This window comes from Salmo salar, chromosome 01 (genome assembly GCF_965601325.2).
Source record: "Salmo salar chromosome 01, fSalSal1, whole genome shotgun sequence".
In the NCBI taxonomy this organism is placed as follows: domain Eukaryota; kingdom Metazoa; phylum Chordata; class Actinopteri; order Salmoniformes; family Salmonidae; genus Salmo; species Salmo salar.
This window is the reverse complement of record NC_138291.1, coordinates 21,344,525-21,370,181: the sequence shown is the minus strand read 5'-3', so window position 1 is coordinate 21,370,181 and position 25,657 is coordinate 21,344,525. Positions and strand designations below refer to the sequence as shown.

The window sequence follows — 25,657 nt, the reverse complement described above, 5'->3', positions numbered from 1 at the left end:
ACTGAGTATACAAAACATCAATAACACCTTCTCTTTTCATTACATAGACTGGCCAGGTAAATCCATGTGAAACCTTATTGATGTCACTTCAATCAGTGTAGATGAAGGGAAGACCAGTTAAAGAAGGATTTTTAAGCCTTGAGACAATTTAAAGCATGGATTGTGTATTTGTGCCATTCAGAGGGTGAATGTGCAAGACAATACATTTATGTGCCTTTGAATGGGGTATGGTAGTAGGGTCCAGGCGCACCGGTTTGTGTCAAGAACTGCAACGCTTCTGGGTTTGTCACGCTCAAAGGTTTTCCGTGTCTATCAAGAATGATCCACCACCCAAAGGACATCCAGCCAACTTGACAACTGTGGGAAGCATTGGAGTCAAAATGGGCCAGCATCTCTGTGGAACGCTGTCGACACCTTGTTGAGTCTATTCCCCAAAGGCTGATCTGAGGGAAAAATGGGGGGGTGCAACTTTTATATTAGTGTACACTGAGTATACCAAACATTAGGAACATCTTCCTAATATTGAGTGCACCCCCCCCCCCCCCCTTTTGCATTCTATGTATGCCAGGTGGTACCCCTGTTGTAAAGGGGATTAATGTGCTTAATTTCAATAAATATAGCAGTACGAGAAAGCTGGGATCCTCTTTTAAATAGTGGTCAGTCAAAACTCTGTTTTCACACGCGATTGCTCAATGACTGGGCTTATAAGAACACATTTCACTAGTCTCTGTAGGCTATGTGCTCTGATCGTGTTCCAGGGGTCCTAGGCCTATAGACCACGTTTGGAGTTATTTGGCCACTTTAGTTGTGATACAAACCTTATCTAAATATATAGGCCTATGAGCTAGGCAACATGATGCGTGCAACTATGATTTGATAAAGTCACAAAAAGGTCATCTCTGTTTCTTGTCTGCAAACGCTGGGCATCATTCACAAGTGATAATACATCATTCAGAAGTGATATTGTCACCATCACACTATTCTCAATTTCAGATTTTCTTTAGTTTTGAAATTAGTTTTCATATAGAATGGACCATTATCATGCACCTGTCGAACAGGAGCAGGGGGAAAAATACATGGCATCCTTATGCACTTAAATAGCGAATGGAGGATGCTTTTCCCGTGGTTAATTTTCATGCCAGCCAGGTAGACTACTCCTTTTGTAAGGCAAAGCAATGTGCATTAATATTAGGAAAGTAGAGAAATAAATATAGTAGGCCTTGCCTATAGAAAGCTGATGGGATACTCCTCTTTTTAATAGAGGCCATCAACTCTGTTTTCTCATGCAATTGCATAGCTTATAGAAATGTGGCGCAACATGAGTTCATGGGCTCTCATGGAGAAGCCTAGTTATTGTGACTAAACGATCACATGGAATTTGACTGTGGTCATGACTCGTGAACGCTGGTGTGGCGGTAGTACGGTCACCGGAACAGTCCTAGGTAACACACACATGCATTGCACACTCACCCAGTGATTTGCCTGTCAGACATGGTGCTGCTTCTTTTATCCATAGAGCGAGAACCTCAGCCTGGCATTTAAGACGGGAGAGAATGTTGGAATCACAACATCACTGGTGAGTCTCAGTTAATCAGAACTTGTGTTATTTAAAGACTTTCAAGTTTGTTGTATGCTTGTATGAAAAAACTCAACAGTGAATGCTGCAGTATTGAAGTCATCTGTGTTTTACAGACCATGGAGGAGATGCTGAGGGCCGGAGGACCAGACTGGCAAAGAGTTCTGGGATACGTGGAGTGCATGTACCGTCACTTTGAGATGTAACGCCCAGGACTGTGTGCTTGAGGGAAACATCGGCGGGAGGTACAGTTCACTGCTATTGGTGGAAGGATGGGGAGTGTGAGTCACTCCTCTACTAGCTGATATGGTCATTGATTGCCATGTAGAGAAAGTTAGGCTTTGTTGGCACAACAGAGCCCCCTTCTGGTCAAGAGTGCAGGTGCAGGTTGCTGTAAATGTCTACACTGGGACCCCATCAGAAGGTTACACAAAGTAACTGATCTTATCATACCAAACCTTTGCTTGACTCCTAAACTTTTTCTCAGCAGTGCCATCTAAAGCTGCTGATCTGTGTCCAGTGCCTTTAGTACCACAGTCTTCCATTTAAAACATGTTCATGTTTTCTATCCATTTTAGCACTCTGTAAATATGCACTTTTAATAAGCACTTTGATGATTGTAATTTAAAGGATGAAGGAGGAAAAGGAGTGTATGGATGCAGTCTCCCTGTCTAGCAATCCATTGATTCTTATATGTAAGTAAAATGTGAACGCTGACTATGTTGCCAAAGATGCAGAATAAATAAAATGGGCAATATAATGCTAACAATGTCTGTTTGTTCTGTACAGTGCTGTCCAGCAGGGAGACTGAAGTGCTTTATTACAGTGACATGACTTGGGAAATCATAGGGGAGGCCTTGGTTTGTATGGTCTTTGTCTCCATCTACTGGGGTCTTCAAAGTTGACAAGTTATAGCCATTGTAGTGATTAGTACTGTGATTAAAAACAAAACAAATGTAATAATTGAAAGGTTTTTTCAAAGATTATTACAGAAGAACCATAATCACACAGAGACACACACACACACACACACACACACACACACACATGACCGACTAAGAAAATATCCCACCCAGCTGCTGCCCTCTTGTCACCTGTATTAATCTGTTCCCAGGTGGTAATGGAAAGATCACGTCCATTTATTACATACAGTTGAAGTCGGAAGTTTACATACACTTAGGTTGGAGTCTTTAAAACTCGTTTTTCAACCACTCCACAAATTTCTTGTTAACAAACTATAGTTGTGGCAAGACGGTTAGGATATCTACTTTGTGCATGACACAAGTCATTTTTCCAACAATTGTTTACAGACAGATTATTTCACTTATAATTAACTGTATCACAATTCCAGTGGGTCAGAAATGTACATACACTAAGTTGACTGTGCCGTTAATTTTCTGGAATTTTCCAAGCTGTTTATGTCATGGCTTCAGAAGCTTCTGATAGGCTAATTGACATAATTTGAGTCAATTGGAGGTGTAGCTGTGGATGTATTTCAAGGCCTACCTTCAAACTCAGTGCCTCTTTGCTTGACATCATAGGAAAATCAAAAGAAATTGTAGACCTCCAGAAGTCTGGTTCCAAACGCCTGAAGGTACCACGTTCATCTGTACAAACAATAGTACGCATGTATAAACACCATGGGACAACGCAGTCGTCATACCGCTCAGGAAGGAGACATGTTCTGTCTCCTAGAGATGAATGTACTTTGGTGTGAAAAGTGCAAATCAATCACAGAACACCAGCAAAAGGACCTTGTAAAGATGCTGGGGGAAACATGTACAAAAGTATCTATATCCACAGTAAAACGAGTCCTGTATCGACATAACCTGAAAGGCTGCTCAGCAAGGAAGAAGCCGCTGCTCCAAAACCGCCATAAAAAAGCCAGACTACGGTTTTCAACTGCACATGGGGACAAAGATCTTACTTTTTTGAGAAATGTCCTCTGGCCTGATGAAACAAAAATGGAATTGTTTCGCCATAATGACCATAGTTATGTTTGGAGGAAAAAGGGGGAGGCTTGCAAGTCGAAGAACACCATCCCAAACGTGAAGCACGGGGGTGGCAGCATCATGTTGTTGGGGTGCTTTGCTGCTGGAGGGACTGGTGCACTTCACAAAATAGATGGCATCATCAGGAAAGAAAATGATGTGGATATATTGAAGCAACATCTCAAGACATCAGTCAGGAAGTTAAAGCTTAGTCGCAAATGGGTCTTCCAAGTGGGCAATGACACCCAGCATACTTCCAAAGTTGTGGCAAAATGGCTTAAGGACAACAAAGTCAAGGTGTTGGAGTGGCCATCACAAAGCCCTGACCTCAATTCTATAGAATATTTGTGGGCAGAACTGAAAAAGTGTGTACGAGCAAAGAGGCCTACAAACCTGACTCAGTTACACCAGCTCTGTCAGGAGGAGAATTTTTACTAGGCTTAAATGTCAGGAATTGTGAAAAACTGAGTTTAAATGTATTTGGCTAAGGTGTATGTTAACTTCAGACATCAACTGTACTTGAATGAATGATGAAAACCTTAGAACACTGAATATTACTCATATAGCTCTTGGCTTGGAAGTTGTTTTGCTCCAAACTAACTTTTGTTCCAAGTTGGTGGTATTGAAAAAGATGGATTTAGTTCATACGTGGTATCATCTCAGCTACTGAATATAGTCCCTCTGGGCCGAGATGTAGTGTCAATCCCCACATGATCCTCTTCAGCCCCCCACAGCATGGCACAGGGATGAACCTGATATGGCTGTCCGTGTGTGGGGCTGGATAAGGGCAGGGCTGTGGCCGCTTGGGCTCCACACTGGGTGTGGTTTGTACAGGTACGGAACGGGTGAGGAGTTGGTTAGAGCAATACGGACTGGTGTTGCTTTCAGTCTGGCCCTGAGTACAGTCAAGAAGACATGGAGAGGATTTGGCTCCTGGGAGTTTGTGTGGCACTGGCTGTCGTTTCTACTTCTGCTCAGGTCTCCTCCAGGTAATTCACCTTCAATTTAAGTTGATGATAATTAGATATTTCTGTGATTAATTTGATATATTTTGCCATATCTTTAAATTGAACTTCTAAAGATGACTGGGTCTTCTCTGTCAGGTAATCTGTTTATTATTAGAAGTACTCATGTCTGATAGTCATAACTCATAGGAGCCAAGAAGCATGTTCGACTAGTTTAAATTGCCATCTTTTTTGGGGGGGCATTTTATTGATTGCTTGAACACTCTTAGGCTTTACACAGGCTGACCAATTCTAATATTTGTTTCAGTAATTGGTATTTTGACCAATCAGATTAGCTCTGAAAAAGATCTGATGTGATTAGTCAAAAGACCAATTAGTGGAAAAAGATCCGAATTCTATTTCCTCTCTCTCTTTCCCAGTATGAGTGCTACATACTTGATCTCAGCTCCCAGTGTGTTGCGTCCTGGGACCCCTTCCTCCCTGGCTGTCACCATCCTCACTAACGATCCAGTCAGGGTCACAGCAGAGCTGACCAATGGCAACACCAGCCTGGTCCAGGCAGAGAGCACATTTACAGGAGGTGACATTGACTTATATTACTCTTACTGCAACTTAACTTGGGAAGATGTTAAACTTACTTTTTGTTATTAAGCAACTTAAACATTGCTGCTGTTTTTTTTCCGAAGGTGTGACTGGAGTTCTAGATCTTCCTCCAGTGAGTATTTTTTAAATCTGTATTTATTGTCTATTGAGGTAATATCTGGGCTGGTCAGGGGTGGTTGAAGAACCATTGATGGTACAAAAAGTATACACATTTGACCAGTTAGACCAAGCATGGCATTCATTTTGGTTATAGATATAAGATCAACTCAATTAAGTAATATACTTTTTCTTTTTTAGTTTCCTGAGAGCTCTGTTGATCAGAGGTATTCCTTTAAACTGCTTGTGAGGGGATACCAAAGAGACCGAATGGTATTCATCAACACAACCACTCTACGCTTCAACCCCAGGACTTTCTCCACCATCATCCAGACTGATAAACACAACTATAGACCAGGAGACACGGTCAAAATGAGAGTCCTGTCCGTCCAACCAGACGGCAAGCCACACAAGGGCCGTGTGTATGTCTCAATAAGGGTGGGTCTGAATATTCTGTGTGAGAAGTGTGAGAACTTCGAAACAAAACCCAGGGTGATGAATAGATTTCCAGCCTGTATTGTGTTCTAAACAGTTTGACTGTCCCTTTGTGCTACCTGCCCTGTAATCCAGGATCCCAAAGGGAACCTCATCCAAGGGTGGCCGTCCCTGAACAGTTACCTGGGCGTTGTGTCCAAAGAATTCCACTTGTCTCAGACCACTCCTCTCGGCATATGGACCATCGAGACCATGGTGGATGTATGATTCACCATACTGTCATTCTGCATTGTCATCCTACTGTATTCCACCACAAATGTATTCTGTTTCTCATATCTGTGATGAAGATCTGATCTAGTTTCACCCCATTGACATTGGTTTTTGTTTCTCTGTAGGAGTTGACCACAGAGGAGCAGTTCGTAGTGGATTACTATGGTAAGATTATCCTATCTATGTTGCCATAGCTAATGATTGGAAACAGCCTAGTTAAGGGTTGGCTAAAGGAATGAAAGGTTGGATGGGGGTCGGGTTCATTGAAATGTTTCCGATAGTTGACATATCAGACTATTATCTATTCAACCTCTCTTTGTGGCTGTTGTTCTAGAGCCGCCCCACTTTGATGTGCAGGTAAAGACGGCCCAAGAGATTGTCATGGTGGACGACCTCTCAGGGACTGTGACTGCTCAGTGAGTCAGGCTTTTAAAAAAAACAAGCAAATCGATATTAAAGGTGCTAGAAAAATGTACTTTCAATATGTAAATTCTATTGGTTCACATACATTATATTTCTTTCCAGACACACCAATGGACAGCCAGTCCAGGGAACACTGTCTGTCACAGTTACTCTGGTGTCTGCTTTGTTCAACTCTGGCCGTCCAACCATTGTCCATAATACAACTAAAGATGTAAGACTGTCATGCTAAGTTTATGAAGTGAAACCAGTAACAGCAAACCATGCTAGCTAAATCCAGTTTGAGCCAGGATTCAGTCACTGTTTGATCCAAAATGGATATATGTTACAGGTGTACCTGCGTGACAATGGTGCCAGAATGTCATACACATCGTCTATCTGACGATCTCTTTCAGATTCATGGGTCGACCCAGTTTCTCATCAGCCAAGATGATCTTCCTGTACGCCAGCACAGGGCAACATATCTGAGTAATTCTCAGCACCACACCAATGGAAGCCTTTATATTACAGCTTGTGTTACAGAGATGTCCACAGGTGAGGTACCGATGTATGATCTTAATTTGATCACCCTGTTGCAGGAGAACTTTCCTACAATGCAGGAAATTCAAAACTTGTAGTGTATTTGAGGTTTAAAAAGGCTTCTGAAGTTTAATTTCCACTTTCACATTTCACTTGATTTTCCCTTATGAAAAATGTATCAACCCCTACAAAAATGTCCATTAATTATAATCCACATAATGATTCACATTTCTTATTGCTGAAGGATTATTTTTCCTGCTGTAGCGAACTGGCTTAAATTAAGATCCTACATCTGTATATCACGTGTTTTGAGAAATTAGCTAAACTTGAAGTAACAGTTTGACGCATATTTAAATTAATTTAATATAGCTGGATTGTTCACAGATACAGGTAACTACCTAAATAAAGTAAACATTTTAGTAAATGAGGGATACAACGTATATTGAAAGTAGGTGCTTCCACACAGGTGTGGTTCCTGAGCAATTCCTAAGCAATTAACACCCCATCATGCTCATGTATAAAAGGCCCAGTTGCCCATTATTTTGACTACCATGGCAATGCCCCCATCCGCAGGGCACGAGTGGTCACTGAATGGTTTGATGAGCATGAAAACAGTGTAAACCATATGCCAGAGCCGTCTGTTACCAGATCTCAACCCAATTGAGCACTTCTAGGGAGATTTTAAAGCAGCGTATTCCACGACAGCAGCAACAAAACACCAAATGATTGATTTTCTCATGGAAGAATGGTGTCGTATCCCTCTAATAGAGTTCCAGATATTTGTAGAATCTATGCCAAGGCACATTGAAGCTGTTCTGGCTCGTGGTGGCTCAACACCCTTTTAAAATAAACTTTATGTTGGTGTTTCCTTTATTTTGGTAGTTACCTGTTTCATTGTCTTTTATCCTAAAGGACTCAAAACCAATAAGACTGTGGTGGTGCACGTTATGGAGAATACATACCACCTTGAATTCTACAATTTCCCACATGTTCTGAAGCCATCTTTAAACTTTTCATCACATGTGAGTGGTAAATATCTATTGGCTTGGAGTAATACATACCTCTACCTTTGGTACCACTAGTTCACTGTTCTAATAATACTGTATGAATCACAGACTTCACCTTCCTGTATCCCTCAGCTGAAAATATCCAGGTACGACAACGACCCTCTAACTCCAGAAGATCGGATGAACTCTGTGTTCATTGACATCGGTCACAGAACATCTAAGCCCATCGGACAGAACCAGGGAGAAACCATCTCCGATTCACCACAAGACAAGAAGGAGGACATAAAAAGCTATAGACGCTTGACTCTATCAGTGCCTGAGGATGGGATCGTACACATTGAGTTCCAGTTACACAAACAAGTAGAGATGCTTTTCATTCAGGTGATTAGACACGTTTCAAGGAGCTACTCTCTATACCACAGGAATCCCAATACGCAACGAAACTCACTTTCAGAAATTCAGCTGAACGGATATTAATCAAGACTCAGTTGTCAAGTGAGGGTAAGCAGTGAAGCTATACAAGAAATACACAACCGAAGGTATACTTGACCTAGTATGGAACCACAGATTTTCCTCTCAGTAGTATAGGTCAGGGCTTTCCAACCCTGTTCCTGGAGAGCTACGGTCCTGTAGGTTTTCACTCCAACCCTAATCTAGCACACCTGATTTGTTATAATTAGCTTGTTGATAAGCTGAATCAGGTTAGTTACAACTGGGGTTGGATTGAAAACCTACAGGAGGGTAGATCTCCAGGAACAGGGTTGAAGAGCTCTGTAGTAGGTCAAGATGAACCTAATCCAACACAATCCCAAATCACCATTCTTTGATGATTGTATGAACATGAGCACCACAAGAGCTATAATCTCGGGACCCAGAACCGAGTAAATTGTGTGTGCGCCTTTTGTCTGTGACGTGACACTACAAGACATGAGTTTGGGTCTTTGTTCTCTGCAGGCCATGTTCATGGGCAGTGAGGAGAGCCTGGAGCTCTACAATAGTAACCACTCCTCTCCCAGTGGATCATACATCCAGATCCAACGCCTCCACTCTCCACCACAGGTGACATACTAGCATCCATTTTACATTTTGGTAATGACTTGGTGCTGCCTATTTTGGCCAGGACGCTCTTGAAAAAGAGATTTTAAATCTCAATGAGCCCTTCCTGGTTAAATAAATGAAATAAAAAGATCACCAAAACTTGACTGCAACTCTAAATGAGTCTAACCTTAACCCAAGGCCCTCAAACTCAGCTCTGGACCTTGTTAAAAAGAAAAATACTATTGTAACCTTTTTGCAATAAGGAATTGAGGCCAAAAGCTCAAGAGAAGTTTCAAGTGTTTAATACCAAGGATGCCATCAGCTGAGTGCATACATTTAGAAAGCTCACACCGCATCGTATACTCTTCCCTTGTAGGCGTCACCTCCCCAGCTATACATTTTATGACCTCAGTGAGTTTTCCTCCTTTCCCCTGTTGAATGTCCATGGTCCTCTCTTTGTTTAGCTATCCATCTTCTGGGCTATAGTTTAACTTGAAACATGTTACATTTTAACAGAATCCATCAACCTCAAAGCCAGTTCCTCAGCATTTTTTCATTGTTGCTCTCTAATCAGGGACTGATTTAGACCTGGGACACCAGGTGGGTGCAATTAATGATCAGGTAGAACAGAAAACCAGCAGGCTCCGGACCTTGTAGGGTAAGAGTTGAGTACCCCTGACCTATGGTATACAGTTGATGAAAATAATACTTTTTTGCATTTTATGTTCCAGATTGGAAAACCTCTTCCTATATCTGTAGAGAGCACTTTCCAACTCACTGAGCTTCACTATCTGGTAGGTATTTCTCTTGGTTGGTGAGATTGTAGAGAAGTATAGTGATTCCTCAGTGCTCTTTAGGTTGACCTCTGCTTTGACCTCTTGTGTCATTGACTTTCAGGTGACGTCCAGGGGTCAGGTGGTGGCTGCTAGGACAGCAACCTCTCCCTCCTTCTCTCTGACCCCTGCAGTATCCTGGTCACCAGAGGCCTGCGTCACTGTGTTCTGTGTCCTACCAGATGGAGAGATCATCAATGACGCCATGCACGTCTTCATCAAGCCCCATGGAGTCCTACAAAATGAAGTAACTAACTTATTCACTAGATAAATCAGTCTGAACCTTACTGATGATGCTACAGAGCCTCAATGGTGATTTTAGCAACTCTGTTAGAAGCCATGAAATACATACGGAATGCTAACATTGTTAAGTGTACAGACTAGGTCTGGCATATTTTACTTGCTTATACTGTATGTACATGTTTCTCCAGGTATATCTGAGCTGGAGCCATGAGAAGGTGATGCCAGGTGAAGAGGTGTCCCTCACTGTCCTTGTGATTGAACCTGGCTCTCTGGTCGGAATCATGGTGGTGGCCATGGAGGGCAAGGACTCTGACTCTGATGGTGACATCACAGAGGAGAAGGTAAGGAACACAACACTACCGAACTGTACTGTGCATCTATATAATCCCTGACACATGAAATACAGCCTACTGTAAACAACGCTTAGGATTTACCATGCTTTATTGTCTCTATTGTCTGGAAAGCACCCGTATCTGAGATTTAATCTGTGAATACAATATAATTTGATTTGAAATTGATACTTCTGTGAAGCACTGAACAGTTCAATCAGACATAAAGGAGGTTTCAGATAATGTCAGTGATAATTGTATTTCTCTTTGGGCTTTCCCTTCGATTACAATAGTTGCAATCATAATGATCCATCTCAAAAGATTTTACTGAGCCTGGAATAACCCTCAAGTGGTTCATCTTGTGACTGTAACAGTTTTGGGAATCAGCTCAGCAGTCAGGCTCAGTGGAGACGTGGTGAACTTCAGTCTCCCCCAGAACTGACAAACTGGCTGTAATGTAGCTAGTTGTATTGCTGTGGAAGGCTGTTTTATCTAAGAGGTTGTGGTAACTCTAGTGTTGTGCTGTTCTCAGGTGCTGGTGGAGATGACTGACTACCTCAAGGAGGACATAACCCTTCACCATAGTGGAATAACTGGAGGGAAGGACAGCCCGCTCTCCGTTTTCACGGTATTGACACTGAGCCTGGAATAACCCCAAGCCTCACCTCACTGTAAATCAACCCAGTTATCCAATGTCATGTTACATCATGAGCAACCTGACCCACTTCTGGGCCATACGCACGGAGGCGCCTGTTATCATACTGTATCATTTTGGCTTTGGAACAAGTGTTGTATTACTATTGTGTTAATATTAAACTTTGAACACAATGCAGATGAAATTCCATATAAAGTATGCCAAGCCTTTCTGTTTGTATACACAGGCCTAATAGGCCTCCAGTGTTTTGTGTACAATGTTGTCATGAACATTTGCTTTTTGCTTTTCAAATCTTAGGCTTGCAACCTTGTGGTATTAACAGATGCCAGTTTACATAAAACTGAAGATTATCAGGAGACTGAAATGGGTATGAAAACAATTACACACTCCATAGTGTTTGTATAAATGAACATTTTAAACAAAACGCATAAACAAACACACACATTGGGAGATCTTTGTGTCTGAATTGAATATGAAATCAAGGGGTCCCTCTTGTGGAGCTGTGGCGTACTACATAAATAAAATACTACATCTACATTCACAGTGGTACAGGCTCTGTGACGGAGGCTTAGATCGGTCACCAGAACTATGTTGTGTATCCATCAGATCATGAGGCGGAGGCTCTCATGAGAAAGGATCAGCCGGAGTGGAGGCCCTCCATGGGACAGGACTTCTCTAAGACCTGGCTGTGGCTGGACATGAACATCAGGTGAGCTTTAGGAGAAGCACATAAACAAGGCTTAGGCGTGAATACACTTGAGGATACAGTCTACATTCACCACTATTGAAAACGGTCAAGGTTATTTGAAGGGAATGTTGAAATATTCTATTCCTTCCTGTCTGTATCAGTGAGTCAACAACAACTAGTTTCCATGTGGCTGTCCCAGACAGCATCACCTCCTGGAGAGCTATGGCATTTGTTATGTCAGATAACCTGGGCTTGGGCCTCACCTTTAAACCACAGAAGGTATGTTAAGACATATCCACTACCACCACCGTTACCTAGTCTGGGCAGCTAACTAGTAGTTTATTAAGATTAATATAACTTTATTGGCCAATTGCACCCAAGGTCCAACCAAGATTTGACTTCCACTTTTAACCCCTCTGGTTGCTGGCTGGCCTCTCTAACCAATAGGTTACATGTATGGCTGTGTGACATAAATACATGGTTGATAAAGATGGTATGTTTCATTTAATGTCAGTGCAATGTTCAGATATTCTAGAATTAGATTTTTGAGGATACTCTTGAGTATTGGTTGTCTCCCACAGCTAATAGTGTCCACGGATTTCTCCCTGTCTCTCGATGTCCCAGAATGCATCACCAGAGGAGAGCAGCTTGTCCTCGAGGTCAACCTCTTCAACCATCTAGAAGAGGACACGGAGGTCAGTGGTCTTGGTTGAAAAGGCCAGGAGGTTTTTACCTCTTCTCACATGTTTATGGTCTTAACAATCTCACCATGTAGGGTGATTTCTTCAAAGAACAGTTTGTGTGACTCTCGAACAGTGAACAAAAAAAACAAGTTGTTAAACACTTGTGAAAACGTCTTAGAAATAATTACCTTCTTCCCATTCTCTTTGTATCTCCCACATCAAACAGCTTCCTGGATGTAAGTGATCCATCCTCAATTGTTTTCCCATTCTTCAATTGTTTTCCCATTCCTGTTGTTCTCCACAGGTCATAGTGGTGGTTGCTGAGAGCTCTCGCTTTGAGTTTGTTCTGGCAGACCGAGACCTTGTTTCTATGGTGAACGCACGTAGAGTGACTGTGGGGAGCCAGGGCGGCGCCACCGCTCTCTTTCCCATCAGGCCTCTGGTTTTTGGAGAGATATTGATGTCTGTGAAAGCAATGACTGGACAGGCCACAAAGAAGATTGTTCGTAAAGTGCTTGTGAAGGTACAATGGGGCTGAATAACTGAGTCTTCTAACTTATAAAATGGATCCTTGGTGACTGTAAAATGATGAACTGTATCTCTGTCTTTTGATGCACACCTTTCAGTACCCCTCTCTCCTCAGAACACCCCAGTAAATCACTAACACTACAGTGAGTATACAAAACATTAACTCCTCTTTCCATGACATAGCTTTCACCCAGATTCACCTGGTCAGTCTATGATCCCTTATTGATGTCACTTGTTAAATCCACTTCAATCAGTGTAGATGAAGGGGAGGAGACAGGTTAAAGAAAGATCTTTAAGCCTTGAGACAATTGAGACATGGATTGTGGATGTGTGCCATTCAGAGGGTGAATGGGCAAGACAAAAGATTGAAGTACCTTTGAAGAGAGTATGGTAGTAGGTGCCAGGCCCACCAGTTTGTGGCAAGAACTGCAATGCTGCTTGGTTTTTCCACGCTCAACAGTTTCCCGTGTGCATTTAGAATGGTCCATCACCCAAAGGACATCCAGCCAACTTGACACAACTGTAGGAAACATGGACCAGCATCCCTGTGGAACTCTTTTGACACCTTGTAGAGTCCATGCCCCAATGAATTGAGGCTGTTCTGAGGGCAAAAGGGGGGTGCAACTCAATATTAGGAAGGTGTTCCTGATGTTTGGTATACTCTGTGTATATTTCCAATGGGTACTCCTCCCGTAATCAATGTCTGTGTGTTCTCTTAGCCTGAGGGTAAAGAACAGTCCTTCTCAGAGACCGTGTTTCTGGAGGTGGTTCTGACCAACCGTAACCTGTCCAGACAGCTCCACTTCTCCTTCCCTCCAGATGTGGTGCCAGGCAGCGAGCGGGCTCACGTGGCAGTGGTTGGTATGTACCCTGCCCTACTGTATACCAGCCATCTTTTGTTATCACCAACATAGCTCTGTTTATGTTGTGACCTCAACCGCAGCATACGCCCATGTTTCATTTTGTGTTTAGACGCTGGGCATGAAGCAGGCACGTGGTAGTCCAGTAAAGAGCTGTCATTTACCATGTTGGGTGTTAGATGATGGAAACAGAAATGAGGGCTATCAAAACAATATTTGTGGCAAGCCGACTCGGAGCAGCTGCTGGGTTGTTTATGATGATCAATCAGGTCCAGAGATGTTGGGTATTTGTCGTGGTAGAATGCTAACCTAGAATCTTTTTGCATTTGGTGTTTACTGTACAGGGATTCTTCCTTTTTTCTAAACACCAAGGGCTTTTCTGTCTCTTCATCTCTGCCATATTCTTCTCTGCATTCACACCTTTTTCCTCCCTCTCTTTAATCTGTCCATCTCTCTCTCTCTTTCTGCTCGCACATTTACCTTTTCTCGGTTCAGGGTGCTTGGTCTGAAATGTCCTCTGGTGAAATCGAACCCAATCCTTCTGTATTACCACCACAATGTTTGGGTTGTATAACGTCTAAATGGTTCCTCCCTTCCCTTCTTGTTTGTGGGGTGTGGTGTGACAGGTGATATCTTGGGCCTGTCCATCACCGGGCTGGGCTTGCTGGTTAAGATGCCTCACGGCTGTGGAGAGCAAAACATGATCAACTTCGCTCCCAACGTCTATGTCCTGCAGCGCTTGGCGAAATCCAGCCAGCCATACGAGGAGATACGCAGCAAGGCTCTGTCATACATGATGGAAGGTGAACTTTCACACACACTGAATCCATGCCCTATAGTTCAGTATGATACTCAGGATGATTTAATCCATGCCCTATAGTTCAGTATGATACTCAGTATGATTTAATCCATGCCCTATAGTTCAGTATGATACTCAGAATGATTTAATCCATGCCCTATAGTTCAGTATGATACTCAGGATGATTTAATCCATGCCCTATAGTTCAGTATGATACTCAGAATGATTTAATCCATGCCTATAGTTCAGTATGATACTCAGGATGATTTAATCCATGCCCTATAGTTCAGTATGATACTCAGTATGATTTAATCCATGCCCTATAGTTCAGTATGATACTCAGAATGATTTAATCCATGCCTATAGTTCAGTATGATACTCAGTATGATTTAATCCATGCCCTATAGTTCAGTATGATACTCAGTATGATTTAATCCATGCCCTATAGTTCAGTATGATACGCAGGATGATTTAATCCATGCCCTATAGTTCAGTATGATACTCAGGATGATTTAATCCATGCCTATAGTTCAGTATGATACTCAGGATGATTTAATCCATGCCCTATAGTTCAGTATGATACTCAGGATGATTTAATCCATGCCTATAGTTCAGTATGATTTAATCCATGCCCTATAGTTCAGTATGATACTCAGTATGATTTAATCCATGCCTATAGTTCAGTATGATTTAATCCATGCCCTATAGTTCAGTATGATACTCAGGATGATTTAATCCATGCCCTATAGTTCAGTATGATACTCAGTATGATTTAATCCATGCCCTATAGTTCAGTATGATACTCAGGATGATTTAATCCATGCCCTATAGTTCAGTATGATACTCAGTATGATTTAATCCATGCCCTATAGTTCAGTATGATACTCAGGATGATTTAATCCATGCCCTATAGTTCAGTATGATACTCAGTATGATTTAATCCATGCCCTATAGTTCAGTATGATACTCAGGATGATTTAATCCATGCCCTATAGTTCAGTATGATACTCAGTATGATTTAATCCATGCCCTATAGTTCAGTATGATACTCAGTATGATTTAATCCATGCCCTATAGTTCAGTATGATACTCAGGATGATTTAATCCATGCCCTATAGTTCAGTATGACACTCAGTATGATTTAATCCATGCCCTATAGTTCAGTATGATACTCAGGATGATTTAATCCATGCCCTATAGTTCAGTATGATACTCAGTATGATTTAATCCATGCCCTATAGTTCAGTATGATTTAATCCATGCCCATAGTTCAGTATGATACTCAGTATGATTTAATCCATGCCTATAGTTCAGTATGATTTAATCCATGCCCTATAGTTCAGTATGATACTCAGGATGATTTAATCCATGCCCTATAGTTCAGTATGATACTCAGGATGATTTAATCCATGCCCTATAGTTCAGTATGATACTCAGGATGATTTAATCCATGCCCTATAGTTCAGTATGATACTCAGGATGATTTAATCCATGCCCTATAGTTCAGTATGATACTCAGGATGATTTAATCCATGCCCTATAGTTCAGTATGATACTCAGTATGATTTAATCCATGCCCTATAGTTCAGTATGATACTCAGTATGATTTAATCCATGCCCTATAGTTCAGTATGATACTCAGTATGATTTAATCCATGCCCTATAGTTCAGTATGATACTCAGTATGATTTAATCCATGCCCTATAGTTCAGTATGATACTCAGTATGATTTAATCCATGCCCTATAGTTCAGTATGATACTCAGTATGATTTAATCCATGCCCTATAGTTCAGTATGATACTCAGGATGATTTAATCCATGCCCTATAGTTCAGTATGATTTAATCCATGCCCTATAGTTCAGTATGATACTCGGGATGATTTAATCCATGCCCTATAGTTCAGTATGATACTCGGGATGATTTAATCCATGCCCTATAGTTCAGTATGATACTCGGGATGATTTAAACCATGCCCTATAGTTCAGTATGATACTCAGGATGATTTAATCCATGCCCTATAGTTCAGTATGATACTCAGGATGATTTAATCCATGCCCTATAGTTCAGTATGATACTCAGTATGATTTAATCCATGCCCTATAGTTCAGTATGATACTCAGGATGATTTAATTCATGCCCTATTGTTCAGTATGATACTCAGGATGATTTAATCCATGCCCTATAGTTCAGTATGATACTCAGGATGATTTAATCCATGCCCTATAGTTCAGTATTATTTAATCCATGCCCTTTAGTTCAGTATGATACTCAGTATGATTTAATCCATGCCCTTTAGTTCAGTATGATACTCAGTATGATTTAATCCATGCCCTATATTTCAGTATGATACTCAGGATGATTTAATCCATGCCCTATAGTTCAGTATGATACTCAGGATGATTTAATCCATGCCCTATAGTTCAGTATTATTTAATCCATGCCCTTTAGTTCAGTATGATACTCAGTATGATTTAATCCATGCCCTATATTTCAGTATGATACTCAGTATAATTTAATCCATGGTCTATAACTCTGTATGATTTTAGTATAATGTTGTCTCTTCCGAAGAGTTATGTTCATATGTAGTATGTTCTGTCATTCCTGTTCAGGATATCAGAGAGAGCTATCTTTCCAGAGAGATGATGGATCCTTCAGTGCCTTTGGAGCCAGCGACACTTCTGGTAGTACCTGGTAAGTCATTATATAGTCATGTGAATATCATAGCTGTGGTTCAGACTTAAGGCATTCATTTGAAAGTGTATCTGTTCTCAAACTCTTCTCTCCCTGGTCCAGGCTGACAGCGTTTGTCCTGAGGTGTTTCCTGCAGGCCCGGTCCTTCATGCAGATTGACCAGAGTGTTCTCTCCAGGGCCATGGCCTGGCTGGTCCAGCAGCAGGGATCCCAGGGAGAGTTCATTGAGATGGGCAGGGTCATTCACACTGAGCTGCAGGGAGGCCTGGATGGACCCGTCTCTCTCACCTCCTATGTACTGGTGACACTGCTGGAGGACCAGGCCTATGTGGTGAGGAGAACCAAGAGTTTGAGATTTACAAAGAAATGATGAAAGCACAGTGTGTGTGGTGGCAAGTTGAGTGAGTTTGATACTCTCCAAAGTCTTTAGAACCAAGTGTAAGCAGAAGAAGGTTGACAATCTAAACATTTGAGGAGTCTCAGCCTTCAAATAAAAATTTGGTATCCATTTGACCTTACCGTGAAATGCTTACTTACAAACCCTTAACCAACAATGCAGTTCAAGAAATAGAGTTAGGAAAACGTTTACTAAATAAACTAAAGTAAAAAAACTCAAATCAATCAAAAATTAACACAATACATTTACATAACAATAACGAGGCAATATACAGGGGGTACCGAGAAAATGTACAGGTTAATCGAGGTAATTTGTCAAGTGAATATTCATAGATAATAAACAGCGAGTAGAAGCAGTGTAAAAACAAAGGGGGAGGGGGGTTCAATGTAAATAGTCCGGGTGGCCATTTGATTAGTTTAGTTGTTCAGCAGTCTCATGGCTTGGGGGTAGAAGCTGTTAAGGAGCCTTTTAGCCCTAGACCTTGCGCTCCGGTTCTGCTTGCCATGCAGGATCAGAGAGAAAAGTCTATGACTTGGGTGACTGGAGTCTTTGGATGTCAGGAAGCTTGGCCCCAGTGACGTACTGGGCCGTACGCACTAACCTCTGCAGTGCCTTCCAGTCAGATGCCGAGCAGTTGTCATACCAGGCGGTTATGCAACCGGTCAGGATGCTCTCGATTGTGCAGCTGTAGAACTTTTGAGGATCTGGGGACCCATGCCAAATCTTTTCAGTCTCCTGAGGGGGAAAAGTTGTTGTCGTTCCCTCTTCACAACTGTCTTGGTGTGTTTGGACCATGATAGTTTGTTGGTGATGTGGACACCAAGGAACTTGAAACTCTCAACCCGCTCCACTACAGCCCCGTCAATGTTAATGGGGGCCTGTTCGGCCCGCTTTTTCCTATAGTCCACAATCAGCTCCTTTGTCTTGCTCACATTGAGAGAGCGGTTGTTTTCTTGGCACCACACTGCCAGGTCTCTGACCTCCTCTCTATAGGCTGTCTCATCATTGTCGGTGATCAGGCCTACCACTGTTGTGTTGTCTGCAAACTTAATGATGGCCTTGGGCCACCATCTTGTCTGTCTTGATGTGTCCCTGTCTCATGCCATCCTTTATTCTTGTCTGTGTGTAGAACATGTTCCCCGGAAACGTGTCCCTGACCAGGAGCTATTTGGAGGGCGAAGTGGCTAGCGGGGTGTCCAGTAACTACAGCCTGTGTCTGGCGGCATACGCCCTGTCTCTGGCTAACAGTCTCACCGCAGGCACAGCCCTGGATGAGCTCAAGAGGAGAGCTGATATTAGAGGTAATTTGCATTTGAATTAGCTATGGTTATTTACAGGTTGTCAATATGTGCCACAGAGAGAAGATGGATACTAGCCTGTGATAGCCCATGACAAAATGTTGACAATCAATATTGTTTTTGAGTGATCAGTTGAGGAACAGTATGGTCAGTTGAGGAACAGTATGGTCTCAACCATCGACATTGGTCTTATGATAATGTACATAATGTGTAAATATCGATGACATCAGCCCATCTACCTGCGAGACCCTGTTTTACCTGGTGTCTGTTGCTGTCCCCTCCAGATGGGGTCCAGACCTGGCGGTCGTCCAGTGCCGAGGTGTCTGACTCATGGCAGCCGCGCTCAGCAGAGATAGAGATGGCTGCCTACGTGTTGCTGGCGCTGTACAAGCGGGCTAGTGTGGTGGAGGCCATCTCCCTCATGAAGTGGCTGAGCCAGCAGAGGAACTACCTGGGGGCATACGGGAGCACACAGGTAGACCCTAACTTCACATACTGTAGAAGATCCTCTCTAGTCTCTCTATCTTCATGCCACTGTTTCTGCATGACCCTCTGTCTTAAAGTTACCTTTTCAATAAGAGAGATTTATCCCTGATGGGTGGATTTCCAAAATGATACCACCTTTGACCCTTTCCTCTCTTAGGACACAGTGGTAGCCCTACAAGCCTTGTCTGTCTACGCTACCTTTAGTGGGGCACATGCCATTGAGCTGGGGGTCGAAGTGTCCACCTCAGTCTCACCTACAGTGTCCCACTTCCACATCAACTCCACCAACTACCTGGTACACCAGAGCAAAGAGGTAAAACATTTGGGCATAGTAGTCTTTGTCTGTTTCATGATATATGATATTTCAACGATCATCTAACAGCATACACAAGCAAACACTCACCATAATGTATAGTTTACAGGCAGTACAGTATTAATAGAGGTTTTGTATTTTTCCAGGTAGATGCTGAACAAGATTTACTCATCAATGTATTTATGGAGGGAAGAGGATTCGCTTTATTTCAGGTATTGCCAGTTATTTATCACTGGATGTCTAAAGTAATTGCTATAAACCCCATTTTCTATTTGTGCTTGCCGTTTATGATATGTGATGACATAACTATGTCAGAACAGTGGTTCCCAACCTTTTTTGGTTACTATACCACCAACTGAATTTTGCTCTACCTGGTATACCCCTGCAAGCATTTCACTACACTCGCATTCAAATCTGCTAACCATGTGTATGTGACCAATAACATTTGATTTGATTTGAAGTATGTTTTGAATTTTCCCAGTAGGCCTATGGTTTCATGAGTTCTCAAGTACCCCCTGTGGATAGACCAAGTAACCTCAGGGGTCCTAGTTCCCCTGTTTGGGATGTATAGGTATGCTCATTCAGGCAATGGAGGGGGCCTACAATGACTACTACACTTCAGATTTAATGGCCATACATTACAATGGTTGTCTCCTCACTAGCTTTCCATGCAATCTCGGAACCATGTCCAGTGTGAATGAAGGCAACAGCTGTGAACCATAGATCTGCCCGCCACAATGCAGCGTGAACCCTGTGTTGAGACGGGTCAACACAAAAACGTGGTAATTGACCACATTAATACGGCAATTACCATCTGGAACACATACCGTCTGGTCCATGTTAAATCGGCTCCGATGGTATCACAGAGAGGATATGGAAGGTCCTGCTTCCAACTGCCTTTAATTTAGTCCTCTGTTAAAGACCCCTTCTAAACATCTTGTTATAGATCCCCCTAAACATCTAGTTATAGACCCCCCCGAAACATCTAGTTATAGACCCCCTAAACATCTTGTTATAGACCCCCTAAACATCTTGTTATAGACCCCCTAAACATCTTGTTATAGACCCCCTAAACATCTAGTTATAGACCGCCTAAACATCTTGTTATAGACCCCCTAAACATCTAGTTATAGACCCCCCTAAACATCTAGTTAAAGACCCCCTAAACATCTTGTTATAGACCCCCTAAACATCTTGTTATAGACCCCCTAAACATCTTGTTATAGACCCCCTAAACATCTTGTTATAGACCCCCCTAAACATCTAGTTATAGACCCCCCTAAACATCTAGTTATAGACCCCCTAAACATCTAGTTATAGACCCCCTAAACATCTTGTTATAGACCCCCTAAACATCTTGTTATAGACCCCCTAAACATCTTGTTATAGACCCCCTAAACATGTTGTTATAGACCCCCTAAACATCTTGTTATAGACCCCCCTAAACATCTTGATATAGACCCCCCTAAACATCTTGTTATAGACCCCCTAAACATCTTGTTATAGACCCCCTAAACATCTTGTTATAGACCCCCTAAACATCTTGTTATAGACCTCCCCCTAAACATCATGTTATAGACCCCCCCGAAACATCATGTTATAGACCCCCCCGAAACATCATGTTATAGACCCCCCCGAAACATCATGTTATAGACCCCCCCGAAACATCATGTTATAGACCCCCCCGAAACATCATGTTATAGACCCCCCCGAAACATCTTGTTATAGACCCCCTAAACATATTGTTATAGACCCCCTAAACATATTGTTATAGACCCCCCTAAACATATTGTTATAGACCCCCCTAAACATATTGTTATAGACCCCCTAAACATATTGTTATAGACCCCCTAAACATCTTGTTATAGACCCCCCTAAACATCTTGTTATAGACCCCCCTAAACATATTGTTATAGACCCCCCTAAACATATTGTTATAGACCCCCCTAAACATATTGTTATAGACCCCCCTAAACATATTGTTATAGACCCCCCTAAACATATTGTTATAGACCCCCCTAAACATATTGTTATAGACCCCCCTAAACATATTGTTATAGACCCCCCTAAACATCTTGTTATAGACCCCCCCTAAACATCTTGTTATAGACCCCCCTAAACATCTTGTTATAGACCCCCCTAAACATCTTGTTATAGACCCAACCTAAACATCTTGTTATAGACCCAACCTAAACATCTTGTTATAGACCCAACCTAAACATCTTGTTTTAGACCCAACCTAAACATCTTGTTTTAGACCCAACCTAAACATCTTGTTATAGACCCAACCTAAACATCTTGTTTTAGACCCCCCCTAAACATCTTGTTATAGACCCAACCTAAACATCTTGTTTTAGACCCCCCCTAAACATCTTGTTATAGACCCAACCTAAACATCTTGTTTTAGACCCCCCCTAAACATCTTGTTATAGACCCAACCTAAACATCTTGTTATAGACCCAACCTAAACATCTTGTTATAGACCCAACCTAAACATCTTGTTATAGACCCCCCTAAACATTTTGTTATAGACCCCCCTAAACATCTAGTTACAGACCCCCCCAAGCATCTTGTTATAGACCCCCCCGAAACATCTTGTTATAGACCCCCCTAAGCATCTAGTTACCGACCCCCCCCCCCCTAAACACCTTGTTACAGACCCCCCCTAAGCATCTAGTTACAGACCCCCCCCCAAACATCTTGTTATAGACTCCCTCCAAACATCTTGTTATAGACTCCCTCCAAACATCTTGTTTTAGACCCAACCTAAACATCTTGTTTTAGACCCAACCTAAACATCTTGTTTTAGACCCAACCTAAACATCTTGTTTTAGACCCAACCTAAACATCTTGTTTTAGACCCAACCTAAACATCTTGTTTTAGACCCAACCTAAACATCTTGTTTTAGACCCAACCTAAACATCTTGTTTTAGACCCAACCTAAACATCTTGTTTTAGACCCAACCTAAACATCTTGTTTTAGACCCCCCCGAAACATCATGTTTTAGACCCCCCCGAAACATCTAGTTATAGACCCCCTAAACATCTTGTTATAGACCCCCCCCAAACATCTTGTTTCAGGCCCCCCCCTAACATCTTGTTACAGACCCCCCCTAAACATCTTGTTACAGACCCCCCCTAAGAATCTTGTTACAGACCCCCCCTAAGCATCTAGTTACAGACCCCCCTAAGCATCTAGTTACAGACCCCCCTAAGCATCTAGTTACAGACCCCCCCTAAGCATCTAGTTACAGACCCCCCCTAAGCATCTAGTTACAGACCCCCCCTAAGCATCTAGTTACAGACCCCCCTAAGCATCTAGTTACAGACCCCCCTAAGCATCTAGTTACAGACCCCCCCTAAGCATCTAGTTACAGACCCCCCCTAAGCATCTAGTTACAGACCCCCCCAAGCATCTAGTTACAGACCCCCCCTAAGCATCTAGTTACAGACCCCCCCTAAGCATCTAGTTACAGACCCCCCCTAAGCATCTAGTTACAGACCCCCCCTAAGCATCTAGTTACAGACCCCCCCTAAGCATCTAGTTACAGACCCCCCCTAAGCATCTTGTTACAGACCCCCCCTAAACATCTTGTTACAGACCCCCCCTAAGCATCTTGTTTCAGGCCCCCCCTAAACATCTTGTTATAGACCCCCCCTAAGCATCTAGTTACAGACCCCCCCTAAGCATCTAGTTACAGACCCCCCCTAAACATCTTGTTACAGACCCCGCCTAAGCATCTTGTTACTGACCCCCCCTAAGCATCTTGTTACAGACCCCCCCTAAACATCTTGTTACAGACCCCCCTAAGCATCTGGTTACTGACCCCCCCTAAGCATCTTGTTACAGACCCCCCCTAAACATCTTGTTACAGACCCCGCCTAAGCATCTGGTTACTGACCCCCCCTAAACATCTTGTTACAGACCCCCCCTAAACATCTTGTTACAGACCCCGCCTAAGCATCTTGTTACTGACCCCCCCTAAACATCTTGTTACAGACCCCCACTAAACATCTTGCTCCAGACCCCCCCTAAACATCTTGTTACATACCCCCCCCTCTCAACCTCTTGTTACAGATTCCCTCTAAATGTATTTATTTATTCTGTCTCTGACTAGCTCTTTTGTTTATTGTGGTATTGTAGTTGCTCATAACAAGTTAAACAGTACTATGCTTAGAAGATATAACTATAGTAATTTCAATGTAACTCAGATATACGCTGACTTTTATCACCTCTCCTGTCATTCAGATGAATGTGTTCTACAACATAGAGGACAGAGTGCTGTCTGAGAGGAGCCAAGATGACACAGTCCATGAAGGTTTCTCTCTGGACGTTGAAGTGTTAGATGATGAGGATGACCTGGACCACATCATGTTATCCATATGCACCAGGTAAGTGTCCATCTCTATGGAGATGTTTTCAACCATTCTTTGTCTGTTGCAGGCATCAAGACATGTTCGTATTTTGAGCCACTATTTTACATTTATCTAGACAGTTTTGTGTTGATAAATGTCTGTGAGCAGACAGAAATATGCTCATATAATCATGTATTTGTTCATTTAATCACGATTCTGTTCTGTGTTAGGCTGCTGGAGAGCCAGAAGATAGCTCAGACAGGTATGGTGCTGGTAGATGTGGGTGTGCTGAGTGGCTTCACCCTTGCGCCACAGGCTGTTGCCACGGGCGACCTGGTCAGAAAAGTTGAGGCTTCTCCTGGGAAAGTTAACCTCTATTTAGATTCAGTAAGTTGACTTTACATATTGTACGTCTCATGTTTAGATACAATAGCATTGCTGTTTCACAGGTGAAATTGGGAAAATACACATTGTATTTGCTGTATGTTGGAAGTTTCATTTGTGTCATCTATTGATTGTGTAGATTGTGTGTAGCTATTCATCTATTGATTGTGTAGCTAATTCATGACTTTTATTTTCAGTTGACCGCAACACAGGTGTGCATCAGAATCCCAATGATAAGAGACTTCAAAGTGTCACATGTGCAAGATGCTGTGGTTCAGGTGTACGACTACTATGAACCAAGTAAGTACCTTTTACTATCACAGCGGACAATCACTCATGCGTAGACTGTCTCTCTTGTTATCAATGCAATATTTATCAATACAATATTTCCCTCTGCCATATCTTAAAGGGCGTAAAGCAGTGAGGTCTTACAACTCCGATGTGATGCAGCACATGGGCTCCTGTGCCTTCTGTGGGAGAGACTGCGGTCTCTGCAGGCAAGAAATAATAATCTCGAGCTCCTCCACCGCCCACACAAAGAACACTGCCATCTACTGGTTGGGATGTGTACTGGTTGCAATTATAGCTTTACTGTTATAACAATATCAATGTCTCGTGGACAGATCTACGTAAACATAACAGGCACCACAGAATCTGTGGTATGCGTGAGATAACGAGCAGCAATAGTTCTGATGTTGAGGTTTTTTCGTCGCTAGTTATTTGGACAAATCACGATTTGTCAGGTGTTTGCGTCTTTAGAATTGTGGATGGGAGCGGACATTCGGCCCGTAACTTGTAAAGAGAGAGGGTGGAGCTCCTGGTTCTAGCATTTCTTGATCACTTTTGGACCCAGAGCTTCATCCAGCAGCTGCCCAATTACACAAGATTTTATTTCTATGTTAACTGAGATTATAATAATATAAACCGCATATTTTAAAAGCCTTCTTTTTTTTAACTACCTGTAGAAATATGTAATTATTATTGTATGAATAGATTTGATTTACTTTAGCCTGAATCAGTAAATTGGTCAAAGCAGACTGTTTTATTAGCTATTTGATGCGCTGGATTTAATGTGGAATGTACTTTTTTATTTATCATAAATCTGGCTTTTTTATGTTGTGAAGTAACCTCATTGGTTTGTACACTTTGATACACAAATGTAAACAAAATAAAGTAAATTGAGGTGAATAA

At 42.2% G+C, this 25,657-nt stretch overlaps 2 protein-coding genes across 4 annotated transcripts in view; both read left to right on the top strand.

The window, feature by feature from the left end:
- The window catches only part of LOC106574021 (uncharacterized), a 26,652-nt gene extending 24,305 nt beyond the window's left edge, over positions 1 to 2,347 (top strand). For all 3 annotated transcript variants that reach the window (XM_014149773.3, XM_082970743.1, XM_014149571.3), the window contains 2 exons: positions 1,517 to 1,576; positions 1,693 to 2,347. In XM_014149773.3, coding sequence (XP_014005248.2) covers positions 1,517 to 1,576; positions 1,693 to 1,782 — 150 coding nt within the window. In that variant the 3' untranslated portion in view covers positions 1,783 to 2,347. The remainder of the gene's footprint in view (positions 1 to 1,516; positions 1,577 to 1,692) is intronic.
- Positions 2,160 to 25,657, top strand: LOC106573945 (CD109 antigen). The gene is made up of 34 exons (XM_014149455.3): positions 2,160 to 2,271; positions 2,366 to 4,556; positions 4,952 to 5,112; positions 5,219 to 5,247; positions 5,433 to 5,669; positions 5,802 to 5,927; positions 6,062 to 6,101; positions 6,271 to 6,352; positions 6,462 to 6,570; positions 6,752 to 6,890; positions 7,788 to 7,897; positions 8,015 to 8,263; positions 8,837 to 8,941; positions 9,652 to 9,714; positions 9,818 to 10,000; positions 10,185 to 10,337; positions 10,858 to 10,953; positions 11,278 to 11,347; positions 11,587 to 11,689; positions 11,830 to 11,947; positions 12,250 to 12,363; positions 12,656 to 12,874; positions 13,599 to 13,740; positions 14,366 to 14,542; positions 17,150 to 17,231; positions 17,334 to 17,562; positions 18,758 to 18,929; positions 19,211 to 19,401; positions 19,570 to 19,725; positions 19,872 to 19,937; positions 23,976 to 24,118; positions 24,313 to 24,469; positions 24,664 to 24,766; positions 24,876 to 25,657. The coding sequence occupies exons 2-34, from the start codon at positions 4,483 to 4,485 to the stop codon at positions 25,064 to 25,066; spliced, it is 4,389 nt and encodes a 1,462-aa protein (XP_014004930.1). The 5' UTR covers positions 2,160 to 2,271; positions 2,366 to 4,482; the 3' UTR covers positions 25,067 to 25,657.

Coding starts and splice junctions, on each gene's coding strand:
- LOC106573945 (XM_014149455.3), top strand. CDS start 4,483: ATGGAGAGGATTTGGCTCCTGGGAGTTTGTGTGGCACTGGCTGTCGTT. Junction 7,898..8,014: donor CTTTAAACTTTTCATCACAT/GTGAGTGGTAAA, acceptor TGTATCCCTCAG/CTGAAAATATCCAGGTACGA. Junction 17,563..18,757: donor TGGAGGACCAGGCCTATGTG/GTGAGGAGAACC, acceptor GTCTGTGTGTAG/AACATGTTCCCCGGAAACGT.